The 15,817-nt window shown below is 39.2% G+C and overlaps 1 protein-coding gene across 1 annotated transcript; it reads right to left on the reverse strand.

Annotated features, from left to right (window-relative positions):
* Positions 1 to 13,235: 13,235 nt before the first annotated feature.
* hoxb13a (homeobox B13a) lies at positions 13,236 to 14,671 on the reverse strand. Its single transcript, XM_052038702.1, has 2 exons — positions 13,993 to 14,671; positions 13,236 to 13,483 (listed from the first exon to the last, which is right to left on the reverse strand). The coding sequence occupies exons 1-2, from the start codon at positions 14,669 to 14,671 to the stop codon at positions 13,236 to 13,238; spliced, it is 927 nt and encodes a 308-aa protein (XP_051894662.1).
* Between the last annotated feature and the right edge of the window lie 1,146 nt (positions 14,672 to 15,817).

Below are 15,817 nucleotides of genomic sequence, written 5' to 3' on the forward strand. Positions count from 1 at the left end.
GGCAGTGGACCATGGAATGAAGGTTGGAAGAAGAGAGGAGATGGGCAGGTCATCAAGGCGGGGGAAGGGAGCCACAGGAATAAGGGAAGACAAAGAAGTGGGATGGGGGGAGAAAAAAGGGTGGGTTTTTCGGAAGTTAGAGAAATCGATGTTGAGGCCATCAGGTTGGAGACTCTCAAGCCGGAATGTGAGGTGTTGTTCCTCCAACCTGCGTCTGCCCTCAACGTGGCAGAAGCGGAGGCCATGGATAGACATGTCAGATGGGAGTGGGATGTGGAATTGAAGTGGTGGCCACCGGGAGGTCCTGGCTGTTGCGCTGGACGGAGCGAAGATACCCGACGAAGCGGTCACCCAATCTGCGTCGGGTCTCACGGATGCTTACTCGTGCTCAAATATATGACAGAATTTAGAGGCAATGGCGAGAGGATGGCGTGAACTCGCTGTGATGGTAGGTGGTAGATAACATGAAAATAACGACGTCTAATTTCCTCATCTTTAACCTGAGATATTGTTTGCCTAACGCTCGACATTGGGCAAGTAGGCTGCCCAATAACAATGAGAGATAACGGAGAAGTTGTCAGTATACAGGTGAACAATACAACCATTGTCGCCAGCGGTCTGTAAAAGGATGCAGAGAGATTCATTGGAGAAGCTAATGAACCAATTTAGAGAAGCATTAAAGAATAAGATAACAGGGCAAGTAAAACAGTTGCACAGTGTGAGATCAATAAGGAAACATGATGCAATATTATAATGGGAATATCATTTCTGATTTTGGTTGGTTCTTGTCTGGACTAACCGGAAGGTCTCAATCTGACTGAAGGGATTCAGAGAACGAGTTGCAGGAAAGCTGTGGTACATTGAAACATTGCGAAAAAAAAACTAACTGTGGCTCAGGAGATGGCACTATCACCACAGAGACAAAATGCTTGCAGACTCGAAACCAACCCTAGAGATTTGAGAACACAAATCTAGACCGAAAATCCAAACAATATTGAGGGGGTGCTCTGCATTCTCAGGGATGCTATCCTTCAGATCAACTTCCTCCTCTGCTGTCCCGGTTGAATTAAAATAGTATCTGATGGTATTACTTCAGTAAAGCCTAGGGGAGGTGTCCAGATTTTTTGGCCAATACTGGTACTTAAATCAACTTTACTAAAATAATTTACGAGAGCTTGCTGTGAACAATTTGGCTAGCGCATTTCCTACACAACAACACTGGCTACATTTCAAAAGTCCTTCATTGGCTGTAAATCGCTGCAGGACATCCTGAAAGGGATGCAAATGGCTCTATATCAACGCAATTTTTTTCTTTCAAAGACTTTCCCGCAATGGTAATTACCTGCGGATGTTTACGAACATTACGTTTTACATCGTGAAACTCATGTTTCCATTCAACCATTTTCCCCTTTGAAATACTAACAAGCTCTTCTCCATATTTTCAAGGAATACGGTTACCGAAACAAAAAAAGGTTCATTTTGATAAATTGCAGAATTATTATTGCATGATAACGCTTTCATGTTTGATGTAAGCTCACCGGAATGACCCTGCCTCAGTTACGCTTTCACCTACCAATCTCGATGGTTATTGAGGTCTTTTACATATTATGGAGGGTCCTTGAGAAGGAACGTGGTGGATAGGGCAATTTTTTATTCCACTATATCCCCACTTCTGTCCACGCCGGGCTGCAGGTCCAATGAATATCATCATCTGTTTGACAAAGTGCACTACTTTACATAGTATCAATGAAATACAACGTTTATAAAATAAGTACACTTTTCCATGGTCTTCCCTGTCTTGGCATTTCAGATTGATGCTCAAACTGCCGTTCATGGCCTGGACGCTTTCTAAATAAATATCGATTTTTTAAGATATATTTTTAAGATCAGCACTTATCACAAACAACGAGCCAACTTTTCTCCTCAACTTGGTAAAATAAAGATTAGCTTGCAATGAATTCCTCGGTCCTCTGCGATGAGACAGTTTACATCTCACTTGTCAATTATATTCAGACGTTACGAAGATCACTTATTAACGTTGAACCGCTCTGGGCAACTGCATTAGTTTAGTGCATGCTGTCATTTATTTGAACAAAACTAAAAATTGCAGCTTTCTTGTTGTCAATATTTTGCATTCAAGATCAAGGTGAGACGCGAAGCCAAATCCCGTCTTATCAGAACAAAAAGTTATGCGTTTCCTCCATCAGGAATTGAGCTCAGCAACTGATATAAATGTCCTACATGTTGCGCTTTTACTGGGCGCCTTTTGGCTGTTTTTCATACATCAAAACCAGGATGAGCTAAAGGAGAATCGATACCAGCGTAAACATATGGGAGAAAGAGTGCAATGAATTAAAGAAGGATATGTTCAGAAATATGTGCACAATGCCACGGTGATATTAAACAAATAAACAGATATAGCCAGGCGCACGGGCCTTCAAACCATCTTCCACTGATTTTATTGTCATTAAGATCATTAAAAAGCTCCAATTATTTCCTCAGCTAACAGAATGCAATACGAAATTAAAATGGATAATACTAGTCAGTTCGATGGTTAATCATCCACTTGGAAGAAGACTGGTCTATTGATTGGGCTACACTTCGATATTTCACACTAAACCTTTTGGACTCTGGTGCTAATAGATATGCCGTGACTTCCTGGAATTTTCTATTTCAATTTGGTTACCCTTATTAATGAATCTGCCTCGCCGTTATCTGCAAGCTTTGCCAATAGCATGGAACACTCAATGGTCTTGATTGAAAGGAGAAATGAGCACAAAATAACATTCAATGAGCCTCGGACCATCCAGTAAAGGCAATGGCTGATTGTTGCTGTCACTTCGTCCAATATCATTGCCCACCTGATGCCCTGCAATTAGCATTAGCACTGATTCCGCAGCCGATGCAATGAAGAGCAGGAAGAGGAACGCACAATGCCCCCACCACCTGCAAGCTACACACGATCCTGATCTGCTGCTTCGATGGGAAAATGTTCGTTGCCGCTTCAGTATTTGCACTGGCGCACATTTGGCAGGTTCTTGGGTTGAAATGGTTACCTGAGAGCCTGAAATTCAACATAATTGATAGCTTTGTACGCCAACGATGGATTGAATGCCCATTTTCTGCTCTTGGATTTTCTAACATTCCAGATGGAAATCACTCTGCAACTTGTGTGTGCAATTTGGCCTATGATGTCTCTACCGAACATGAAACTAATGTAGAAAAAAAGCCTTCTCAGGAACTTCTCTGGAACCTTGCCAGAGAAAATTTGAACCCAGACCACAGTAGTGAATATAAGGGCAGATGACAAAAGGGGTAGGTATTAAGGAGCAACCTTAAAGTTAGAAAGGGAGAAATGAAGGTCTGTGAACCCAAATTTACATCACATGCTGCTGAAAGCAATGGAATCTAAAATGGTGGCTTGGGCTGGACGAGATTAAAAAGATAAGGAGTGTTGTCCCAAGGAAAGTGATCTGAAAATAAGGATAAACACTTTAAACAGACGTGTTGCTTAATCTGGAGATAGCATAAATCAGACAACACGGCGCCGATGGCCAAGTGGGACAATGTACCTTTGTCCGAATGAGTTTATGGCGGCTCGAAGATGAGAAGCTAACCAGCTGTGCGTTGGATGATAAAACATGGTTGAAGGTTTCAATATCAGATGAATTGAAGCCTTGTGGAGTTCAGTTTCACCATGAAAGTGGAAGTAGGCAGACTTAATTATGACTTAATGAAGATTCAAATGATAGTAAGCATCTCAGTTCAGACTCAAATCCAACGTAAAGGCTGAGAATGGCTGCTTCAAACACCAAAATAGAAGAGAATAGGAGCAGGAGTAGACCACCTGCCCCCGCAGGCCTGCTCGGCCGTTCAATATGTTCATGGCTGTTCTCCGCAGGCCTCGGCTCCTCTTCTGTGCCTGTTACTCAAAGCCCTCAATTCACTGATCTCTCCAAAATATATCCATCTCCACCTTAAATACTTCTAATGATCCAATCTCTACAATTCCTCTGGAGTAGAGATTTCCAGAGATTCATCACCCTCTACGAAAAGAAATTTCTGCAGGCCTGTTTTAATTGAGCATCCCCTTGTTTTGTAACTATTACAGTCTCAGAGAGAGGAATAGAGTTGGAAGATACCGAATGGTGTTTGTGAACAATGACAACAGCTCCAGTCTTCCCAGTATTTTGTTTGGATGAATTTCTGTCCAAAGAAAATGTTGAGCAATTTGGAAACAGTAGCCCTGTGAATAGAGCTGGTTTTGAGATAAGGCTGGAGGGCATCAGTGTACCTGCAGATCCTGAAATTGTATTTTCAGATGCCGTTGTTAATGCGTAACAGATAGATGAGAAATAGGTGTCGCCGCGGATAGAACCTAAGCACACACACACACACACACACACACACACACACACACACACACACACACACACACACACACACACACACACACACACACACACACACAGCCGAAAGTGGATTAAATGTTATCCTCAATCTACATTTACTATAAACTGTTCTCTTCTGCGTTGTAACCCCTTCATAAAGCTATATTGAGGAAAAGGTTTGGCTATGATGTTTCAATGCGTTTAACCATTTTTATTTGCTTTGTAGGGCATTATAACGTTTTAATTGCCCCTGGAAATGCATATTTTATTTTTACTGTAGAGGAATTATATAAATCACCAACAACTAAAAATTATATCTCAGGTTTATTGCAGCACTAACTGTAGAGCAGACTGAAAACGTTGAAAAGCTTTAAAAACACTTGAATGAGATTTTGTGCCCGAACGGGTAAACACGCCCTTTAGTCCACCAGCCACTCAATACCCCATCCAAAATGATGCGATCTCCTGCGAAAATCTCCAAAGCCAATAAATCCCAAGGACGGTTTGGGAAATATCTGGCCAATTGCTTTCCGAGGGCGTATGACGATTGAAGCTGGTTCAGGAAATCAAGGGAACCTGATAGCGTTCTGCCGCATTCACTTGTGATGACTTTCCTAGCCAGAAACAGGTTCAGATCTCCATTGAATGGGGCATTTCACAGCTGGCACGTGATCCCAGAGGTCTAATACTCTCTGGGAATCCGCTCAATTTCTGCCATCAAAGAAGTTCTGGCCTTTACAACTGAAAATTTCAACGCTCGCTAAACCGAACCTATTGGAACAAGCTGCCTTGTCCAACGCAATGTTTCCCTTCCTCATCTGGGAAATCTGGATTAGATCATCCCTCGTCTGTGCGTCTCTGAATTATGGAAATCAAGCTCTTTTAGAATGTCTTAATAAATAAAATGATTTAAACTACCACCATTTACAAATCTTCAATATTATTCATCACGCGATATGACCAAAATTGGCACAGCCTTGAAGCAATGGCCGGATCAAGATCACTATACACAGAAAGAGTCAATGATTTTCATACGCATTTTTGGATATCTGCAGAAAACATAGTGCAAAACCGGAAAGAGGAATAAAAATAATGTTTTTGGTCATTTTGTCTTAAGGATCTTGATATATCATTCAAAAGATTAGTCTCTCAGCCTCTGCTGCAACTAAAGGGCTGCACTTGTCTTTCGCATTGATGAGTGAAAATTGCTTCAAGCAATGCCAAGGCTGTAATTATTTAAATCTGAAATATAGGCTCTGGAATGTCACTTGCCGGAATTTCATTCCAAATCTCACAGAAAATAAATTTCATTAAATTGCTGGAGGGAAAGAAAATAATCAGTGAACTGTGGACCTCGAACAACAAATCACAGTTTAAAGATAGCAATGTAAGGATAGCGGAATGGATCGATTGCTCGATGATGGACGGTCAGACAGTTAGATGGACAGATATGTGGCAATTTATACTTAACGCGAGCAGACTCAGCCTCGTTTCCAATATAGTGGATTCAGCTAATGTGCATTTTAATTTCGTCTACGTGCATGCTTTAACTGAAGATGTGATATGTAATTTCTCACATCCATTCATCAATCGTACCAAAAATGTGCCCATTTATCTTAGTAACGAATTTTGTCGAATACATTGGGTTATTGAGTCACTACGTTTAAATTTACGTCGTTTCCCTGCGTTTTTCAACCTTCCCCTATAGTACCTGTAATAATTAGATTGTAAACTGAAAGGAGAGCTAATTGTCGTATATTTATAAGATATTCTTCAAAAATCCCCAGGCTTAAGGCATATGGTTACGTATTTGCAATATTATCAAACTACTTTATCTGAAGTTGTTACCTTGCTAGATTCATATTCCGAGACAACTTTATTAACTGAACATAAAGAGACAGTGCATATACACTTGCAAAATTTCCAAAATTCTTTTAAAACTTTCAGAGTGGCATCCTATGTTTCAGAACCAAAAAAAAACTACCTGAAATGTGCTGTAAATAGCCATCTGCAGCACTCACAAAAAAACCTATTTTCCAAACAATTCAGTTAAACATTCGCTGCGGGCTATATAAAATATTCAAAGCATTTATTTCTTCGTCAACATGAGTTTTTCAACTGAAGGTGTGAAGTGTAACTTCTGAGATCCATTCATCAAACAAGCACCAAAATATTTTCCCATCTGGTATTCTGCACTGTTTATATCAAAACAGTTTCTATTTACTCAGTATCTTACACCTATTGTTTTGACTTCGCTGTTACTTGTCTTTCTTTACATTTGCACTCCCGTTATGAATTCCTTTCGTTTCTACATTACTAATTTGTATTAATATATATGTTTTCTATTTAGATATTTTACCTAGGTGAAGTGTCATTTGTTTTCTGTGGACAATGAATTCGGCTTAATATAATTTCATAATTGCATCAAAATGTACATATTCAGTGGAGAGTTGTGTTTATAAGCCTGTTTTAAGGTACGCATTTTTTTTACCTATCACATCGACTCATACTTCATTTCATATATTTTGATATATTGCACACAAATCATTTTCCAACGAATCCGTCACTGTCGGGATAAGTGTATAAACTTTAATCTCTCCTTGACTTACACAGTCACGGAAAAGCATCAGAACTAAAATAATGTGAAGATAATTAAGGAATTATTTTGTACTTCCAGAGAGACGTAAACTAATTAGAAAATTGATGCAGACTTATATTGAAATGCCTTGGATCTTTGATCAATATACAACATAGAGTATCAGGGCGATCGACCACGTCAAGTCAAAAATATAAAATTCATACCAAGAGGTTTTAGATATTTCGAAATATAATGCACACATTTATCCATTTTAAGCCATCTCTCCGAGCAACTGGCAGACACGTAAAGACGCAATGCTGATCAATAGCTGATCTAAAAGTTTAAATTAGAATAAAGAAATGGCATTTCAACAAAATAACCAAACGTTTTTTGTCTACCTGTCTGCAATGAAAGAGATCCGTCTAATAAAAAGGAACTTCATAATATTTAAAAAGAACGTTTTCTAAACCCCAGTTAGGTTAAAACGTGGAAATTCTAAAAAAAAACTTCGCTCAAACAAGTGAATATAATAATGAAAATCCTACGAGTTGTAACGGGCCTTCTTACAAAAAGTTTAGCGGCTCTGTATGTATATTATTCTGGTGAAAACAACAGATTCCGAAATTTTTAAGTGCTGTTACATTTCCAATTAATGCGACATCCGCAGAATTGACATACTGGTTTACCCGTCGAAAAGTTAAAGTTCAAATATAATTGGAAAATTAACTTTTGTTCTTTATTCGTCTGGACGAAAAACACAGCCAGCCAATTTTGGGAGTGTTAAACTGAGGGATAAATTTCTGAAGCTCAGAAGGAAATGAGACAGTCTTCTCTATGAAGTGTACAGAAAATTCAACAAATAAAACATCTGTTTTCGGTGAAGATACATTTCCCATTGAATATTATTAAATTATTCAATTATCTACTTGACACAGTTTCTATTTATTTTGAGCCCAATCAGCTAAAATTGTACTATTAACTCGCATATTGTGGGTTTGCTTTTTGCATGTCGAAAGCGAACAGTTTTGGAATTTCTAGGCGGTTTTGTTTTTTTTGTTCTGGACCGGATCAACAAATGCCGAGCAAGCAGGCTGTGATGTAAAAGAGAGTTGCTACAGGCATTTGAGAAAACAGCATGGAATGACTCACAAAGAAATCGCCGAGGTTTAAGATGCTTAGAAAGTACAGCTTTACGACGACTAAAAAAAACCTGCGAGCAAATTATATTCGCAGTTTCAAAACTAACCCTTTCTCATACCAAAACGGTCAAGTGGGGATCAAATACTCAATTGGATTTAGCACGCTATCTTTCACTGCAAACACAGAAAGGTCTTGGCGCATTTGTCTTAGTACCAGAGTGATCCTTTGACCCTGGTAACTGCGCGACACAGAATCCAATCAAAAATTAATTTAAAAAAACAGGTCAGCAAAAGGCTTGTGAATTCTTATCAATTACGGAGAAACCGGTCAATTGAACAGACTACAATGCTTCCCAAACTGACCTGCATTTATCCAAAGAAATAAGCGGAGACTGTAGGCACTTAAAGCCCTTACTGAATCCTAATTCATTCAGATACACCAAAGCTAGTTATGACGTTATTAACTAATACTCCCCTTTGTTAATTTTAGAACTTATCTCCAAACTTGCTTCTTATCACCCTATCGCCTTGGTAGCGAGCACTTACTGTAGCAGCCGAGGAAGTTTATGTTCTTTACTGAGACCAGACCGTCGTCGGGGCCGCGGCGCTCCGTCTGATTGTTGACCTTGCCTTTCAAGTTCAACTACAAGGTCAGGGCTGGACAGAAAGGAGCGGCTGGCACGAACTGCGAGCCGTCCTTAACTTAATTGCATTCAGTGCAATTGAACTTGCTTCACGCCACCCCCACCCTCTGCCCTTCCCTCAAATTTGCAAATAAGGAGCAGAGTCCACTTCCAACCTTCTCTGCTCTTTTCCTCCCTTTCCTTGCCGAATTACTTCTTTATGAATGACTGATTGGATGCTCGGAGGAAACTGAAAAACAAAGAAAATTCTCAATTCTCCATTGGCGTTGAACTTGAATCCAACCTGATATTCCCGAACACTCACTAGGAAAATTATTCTTTTGCTCCAAGGATTAGAACTAATCCCGTTAAGTATGTGCTAATCGCCTGGACGCAGTTTTGACTTCCTTAATGTTTTAATAAAATTGACACAAGACAAACAACAGAACGCAATGTCTGGTTGGCTGCTTGGTGTCACGTGACGTTAACAAAAATTAAAGATACTCTTGGATCAGTCATTTGAATTTTCCAGGCAACTTTCTTCACACATATATGTGAGCAGATTATTTTATTTTATAAAGATAACCTTTAATTATTCCACAGATTTCGAAGCCACCTCTTGAATATGTAAGAGTGAAATATTCAAATGTTCAGGTCTTTTACAAGTAACCGTCATTGTAACTGCTGCATTTATTAAATGTAAATTGCTTGATCCCTTTGACAGATCTGGCTCCCCTTTTGTTTTCTCCGCCGTTTAGGAATTTTTTTTATTTCATTACCATGGGCCGCAAAGTCAGAAGACTCTCTGCAAATTTTTCCACTAATCTCCCAGTTTTAACTGGATAATTTCTTTTTTTTTCTTATAACAAACCTCACAGGTTTTCAGTGTTTATGAAAATCTAGCTCAGTTCTTTGTTTCACAGAGTTGGGAAATATCACGGGAATTTCATGGTTTTGTTTTATAGAAGCTATAACCAGAAGAGCTTTATAAACAAAGCACACAACAATCTCTGTGTGCTTTCCTGACCATAATTCATAAAGTTACCTGCATCGCAATTCAAAAATTAGTTTCATGCATTTCTTGCAATCTGCTTTTATCATGTAGTGCGCGAATGCAGAAATAACAGATACATGCGGTAAATACGCACATATCACCAAAATTGTTTGAAAGAATAAATGTTTGAAAGATCAATCTACGGATTAAAATTTTCTGAACGTAATGAGAATCAGTATTGTGAAATTGCTTCTGGTATTTAATTGAAAATTTGAAACCTTTTATGGGGGAGACCACTTTCATATCTAAAGGAAGTGATATATTGCCCCTGAGTGATTCATGGATCCAGTGGATTGTAATATAAAGAATCCAAAAATGTTTGAATATGTATTACAATTTATGACGAAAGTAGCGGTTTTCCGCTCTATTGGTTGCCAAGACTGAATTGAAATGGCAAATAGTACTTAGCATTTCAAGTTCTGCACTGACGATTAGTCCTGCATTTGTATTTAAATAAAGATTAGGTTAAATTGACCAAGTTCAGTCCATCTAAAATTCTACTCTTTTTAAATCTAATGTACTTGTATATTGACGTAGAATTTATTATGTTCTTACCCTGATTCAGGGAAACATCTCAATTACGAACTGTGTTTTGTTGAAGTTCAATAATTGAAAATCAAACCTATTACTGTAGTAGTGCTTTTATCCTGCCAAAATTAAACACACACAATGGGAAAACGATATTTGACTGAGATTTAGTCAATGCTGCAATATAGTTGTCAATCTTGACGTAAACTGTAATGCTGTAGACAGTCCGGATACAGTCAGCAGCGAGACTGTTATTGTTGTCTGTATGTATATCCTGTAAAGGTCAGGTAATTCTTCTGTACGATGGGTCACTTTTGACCAGATTCCGTGCACAGTGCCGAGTTACTGTTTAAACAGATGCTGATCAGAATTGTTGTTTCAGTTCAAAACATCCCTGACGTTGAATCGTCTTTTCATTCATTTCACTTTCGGATAAGCTGCCTTTGGATTCACTGCAGTAACCATGAGTCAGTGTGTGAGCAAGCATTAAATGGTGATAAAAAAAAACTACATTTATAAAATTCGCACTCAAGTGCAAAATAATCTGATCTTTTCGCCTCAAAGTTTTGATTGTCACAAATTAAATGTAATGGCCGCAAGCACTTTCTTTAGCTTCCGGTCCCTCAAAGGATTATTGATTTAGCAACATCGAGGGGTCATGATTTTAAGGTTTCTCTTTGCTCTAATTTGCTGCGATTTTTTAAAAATTATGTGTATTCTTGATTTGCTAAAGTTAAAACTATATGGGACTAAGTTTGCAACGTAAACATTAGACATCAGAGTGTGGCTGCTCCACGTGTTACAGCCGATGCCAATAATTGCGCCTATTTATCTAATGTTACAATACAAAAGTCTTTACCTTATTTAATATAATGCCTAACGTTATGTTTGTGTGTGTCCCCGTATGTGTGAATGTCTACATACGTGCCTATTTGTGTGTGTGTGTGTGTGTGTGTGTGTGTGTGTGTGTGTGTGTGTGTGTGTGTGTGTGTGCGCGCGCGCGCGCGCGCTTGTGAGCGGTGTGTGTGAAATGGGGAAATTAGTTGCCCGGTAATACTAACTATCAAATGGAAACGCGGCGCAAAATAATTTAGACAAAAATAATTATTTTATCGTGATTAAAAGTTTTCTTCATGACAACGTTTTCGGCACGAAATCTGCGCGAATTCATCCCACATGTTTAAACAAAGGTTAGCCATGCAAAGGACATTTATTGTTATGGAACGGTTAGCCAGGAGATGGCGCACTTGCTCTACTCATAGTAGTTCTTTTCCATTACCTGAAAAATATTCGATTGTTCATGAGTTGCAGAGTCAACATCACTGGTCAACGTGCACGTGACTGTCAAGGTCAAGGTCAAAGGCTTATCAATGAGGTCATAACAAAGTATCTGAAGATGGTAGCGAGTTAAGATCGGTTTTTGTTTGTTCCGTAAAGATTCACCTCTACCTGAAGAGATACACCTGAAGAAATATTTGTCAACAGAACTAAGTCCACCTCCTTACCACAGTTCCATAAACATACACCCTTTAAACTAATGGACAGTCATGAACCCTTTTTATCAATACGCATATACATGTGTATCTCTAACATGCTTTTCAAATTTAGTTTATACCATTAAGACACTAGCCCACCGTCGAATAAGTAACACCAACAGCGGTGGGAAAATGCCTTAATAACCATGGACGTTATTGAATCAGTTCCTAATTCAGATATTTGTCCTTGAGTTTAAAAACTTAATGATATGGAAAGGCGGCAACACACCCTCCAAATGAATGTCATGCTAGATTATGTTAACATAGAGCCCAAGAGCGTTGGAGGGCGGGAGGTGTCTGTTGCAGAGTGTTTATTGGTCTTAAAATTTTGCACAAACCAGACACTACTGGAAGTGTAAAGTCCAGGACTCGGCTCATTTGTCTGATGGTACCGGCATTCAACCAGAATATTTTCTCAAGCTTAATTATTTCGCACGTTTCATTCCTTCAACAAATACCAAAACAAAACGGCCCGCAATACTTGCAGCGATGACTGCGCCTAATGTTGTTCACCATATTTAAATAAATGCAACAATTTACCTTAAAATCAAAACAAATTATTTTAAAATAAAATTAAAGCAGTTCCAGCCAAATCTTTCCGATCATACCTTGTATCGACTCTACCCAACTACCAATCTTCCAAAGCATGTTTTTTCTATGATCAAATTGTTTCAAATGGCGAGCACCTGCTTATTTAAAAAAATAATAAGCGAATATGTTTCAACAATAATAAGCCATTCAATATTTTGTACAAGTTCAGGTTTAATCAAGAACTCGTCGCAATCCCAGTGCTGAAAAATTAGTAATGCCGCCACGTCATGCGTAACTTCCAAATATTACATGATCAGATACCTTATTTGTGAAAACTTGCTTGGTTAATGTTAAATGGGTACGGAAAATAGGAACATTCCTTGCGAAATATTGCTCGACAAAAGTAATGGAGTCGCAAAACCTTTAAACCTGTTTTATTAATTTTTCCCTCGTCTGGTTTTGCTTAAAAACAGCGTTTATGCGGGTTTACTGCAGCCAACAATCAATGGTTTTAATGCACAATCTAAATGAAACATAAAACAGCTTCTACACCAAGACATATGTTGCATTCCTTCACTAACGTAAAACTGGGAATAAACATTGATGTCCGTATGGTTACAGCATCGCTATAATTATATTTACATTCTGAACATGTATTTTAGTCCATTTTTAATGTCATTCCAAAACAAATCCTCCATTACAGTTCCGAAAAAAGGGAAGTGGTAGCATTCTGCAGACAAAACTCCATGAAAGAAGTGTTCATTTTAAACCCCAGGCCACCAATGTCTCTCAAGCCGTTGTGATACATTAATCCTATTGAATAGTTTGGTTTCTCCTTGTCAAAAAAATATAATAATTAAGGTGTGTTGGTCTTTACTTTTGCAATGACTTTCTTTTCCTTCACTCTCCTGTTCTGAAACCAGATCGTGATTTGCCGTTCGCTCAGATTCGTAGCAGCCGAGATCTTCCTTCTCTTATCTTTTGTGATGAATTTATTTGTTGCATATTCCCTCTCCAGTTCTTTCAGCTGGACTTTAGTGTAAGGAATCCTCTTCTTTCTCCCGCGGCGAAAGGAGCTTCCATCCTGCTGGTGCGCAGAAACATCTGCTGCGTGTAACCAGACACACCCCGCCAAAACACACACACATACACACACACACACACACACACACACACACACACACACAGAGACACACACACACACACACACACACACACACACACAGAGAGAGGGGGGAGAAGTGGAAAACAATGTTAAAAATTTAATCCAAAATAATCGTTAACATTTAGTATGCAAACAGAATTCATTTAACCAACGCAATGAACAATTCATATTTTAGGATGGGCGTGTATTGACTACAAATTAACACTTTAACATAACTATTGATACTCAACGGCTAAAATAAAATCACAGCACTAAAATGTGTTTTTTTGCGTGAGAAGGATAAAATAAAATGATGTAATTTTAATCATTCTTCATTTCGGCATATTTCTACAGATACTATCAATGTTCTTCAGTTACATCAGATCTTCATTTTCCAAGATAATTACATATTTTTCAATTATTTTAGCTGGCTCTCGTTCGCGTAGGCCATGCAAAAATAACTTGTTACCTGTAAGTGTGGATTTCCATAGATGTCCCGGCTGCGCTTGTTCCTTCGAACAGTACATTTGACTATTCCATCCATTCAGGGCCCAGGGCTGGTGATAGCCGTCCATGGGAAGCAAGGCTTCGTGCCTCGGTTCTCCCGCGCCACTGATAGTTTGGACGACAGAAACGTCCAAATAACTTGGCATTGGCTGGTAGGGACTCGCATAGCCATGGTAAAAGGTGAACTCCTTAGGCCGGCCTGGATACTCATCAGTGGGGACTGGACTGTCCATGTACTTGTCTCCTGGGTAACTAGAGAGAGCAGCAGGCTGGGTGCAAGGCTTGATGGAACTTCGACCCATTCGACAGGAATAGTAACCGCTGCCGAAATATCCGTACGGTAAAGGAGCGGCAGTAGAGGCCTGGGGCACCGGGCATGGGGCGCATTGCTTGCCGGGTTCCACCACCCCAGAGCCGGAGACGTCGACTGTTGAGTAGCCGGACCCATGAACCAAAGGTGAAGGATGAGCTCCGAGCGCTGAGTGGGCCATCAGATTCCTGCACTGATTCGCAGAGAAATTCCCTGCACTAACAAATCCTTCCATTACGCCGTTATTCTTATTAAGCTCATCCGATTTGTTTTCATACAGGTATATCACAGTGTCGACCCAGCGCGGTTTGACGAGCAGTGATACTGTCATATCACGTTCAGCATTGGGTCTACAGTTTCTTTTAAGAGACGCAGGACTGAGTGCGATGCAGGATTTCTCCTAGCTAACTGCACTGACGCACTAACCCGGGTTAAAAAAACACACTCACTCATTGGCTGCCCGCGGATCATGTGCTATGCAAAGACAGATAATAAACTTTCCTGCAGAATTGGCAGAAAAAAAACCATTACGAAATAGAAAATATGAAAGGCACGCGTTAAAACGTTCTTTCATTTTTTGCAGACTTATTGAAAAAGGTGGGAACGGCACTCAATAATTATGCTATGCATTGAGCAAGTGACATACTGTGTTTTTAACCAAAACAAATAAAATTTAAAGTACATATTAAGTCATTGCATTTTCACCATCTGGATGCTATCTGCTATGTGTGTGTGTGTGTGTGTGTGTGTGTGTGTGTGTGTGTGTGTGTGTGTGTGTGTGTGTGTGTGTGTGTGTGTGTGTGTGTGTGTGTGTGTGTGTGTAGGTTTTTCCTCATTCAATGTTTCAGCATTAACCTATCCGCCGTGCACAGTGTGCAGAAATTCCTCAGAAGATTATCATGTGCCTATTAGTATCTGTGCGGCTTCAAGGGCTTTTAATGGCAAGTCATTTGTGTTAGAACTAAATTCACGAACAGACTCGTGTAAGGACTTTTTTTTTGCTAAAAACTGTCAAAAGAAGGAATTTAACCAGCAACTTCCAAAACAAAATTATAGAGAAGCCGCTCGCTGATCAACACATTTCATGCTTTTGCGAATTTCTTCGCTGGTGTTATATTACTGCCAGGTATGATTGATACAGTTTGGCAATGCATTGAAAGACTTTCGTTGGCGAGAGACTGGTCAGTTCACCAAATGATTAGTTAATTTCTGAAAAATAGCATTTATCAAAAGTTAAAACACTATATCCCATTATGTTCCCAAGACTTTGAACATATATTCTCAGATGATTTGTGAGTATATATTGAACCATTTAAATTCCAGCAAACTATTTCTCTCCATTAAACGGGCTGCATGTTAATAAAACACATGCACATGCACACAGATGTATAAGAGAACGTTCAAAGCCCTACGTGAGCAATGCACCTTCCCATACCCATGCATTGTTAGATATGTAATGTCCAGATGAAACTAGATA

This window comes from Pristis pectinata, chromosome 25 (genome assembly GCF_009764475.1).
Source record: "Pristis pectinata isolate sPriPec2 chromosome 25, sPriPec2.1.pri, whole genome shotgun sequence".
Classification (NCBI taxonomy): Eukaryota; Metazoa; Chordata; class Chondrichthyes; order Rhinopristiformes; family Pristidae; genus Pristis; species Pristis pectinata.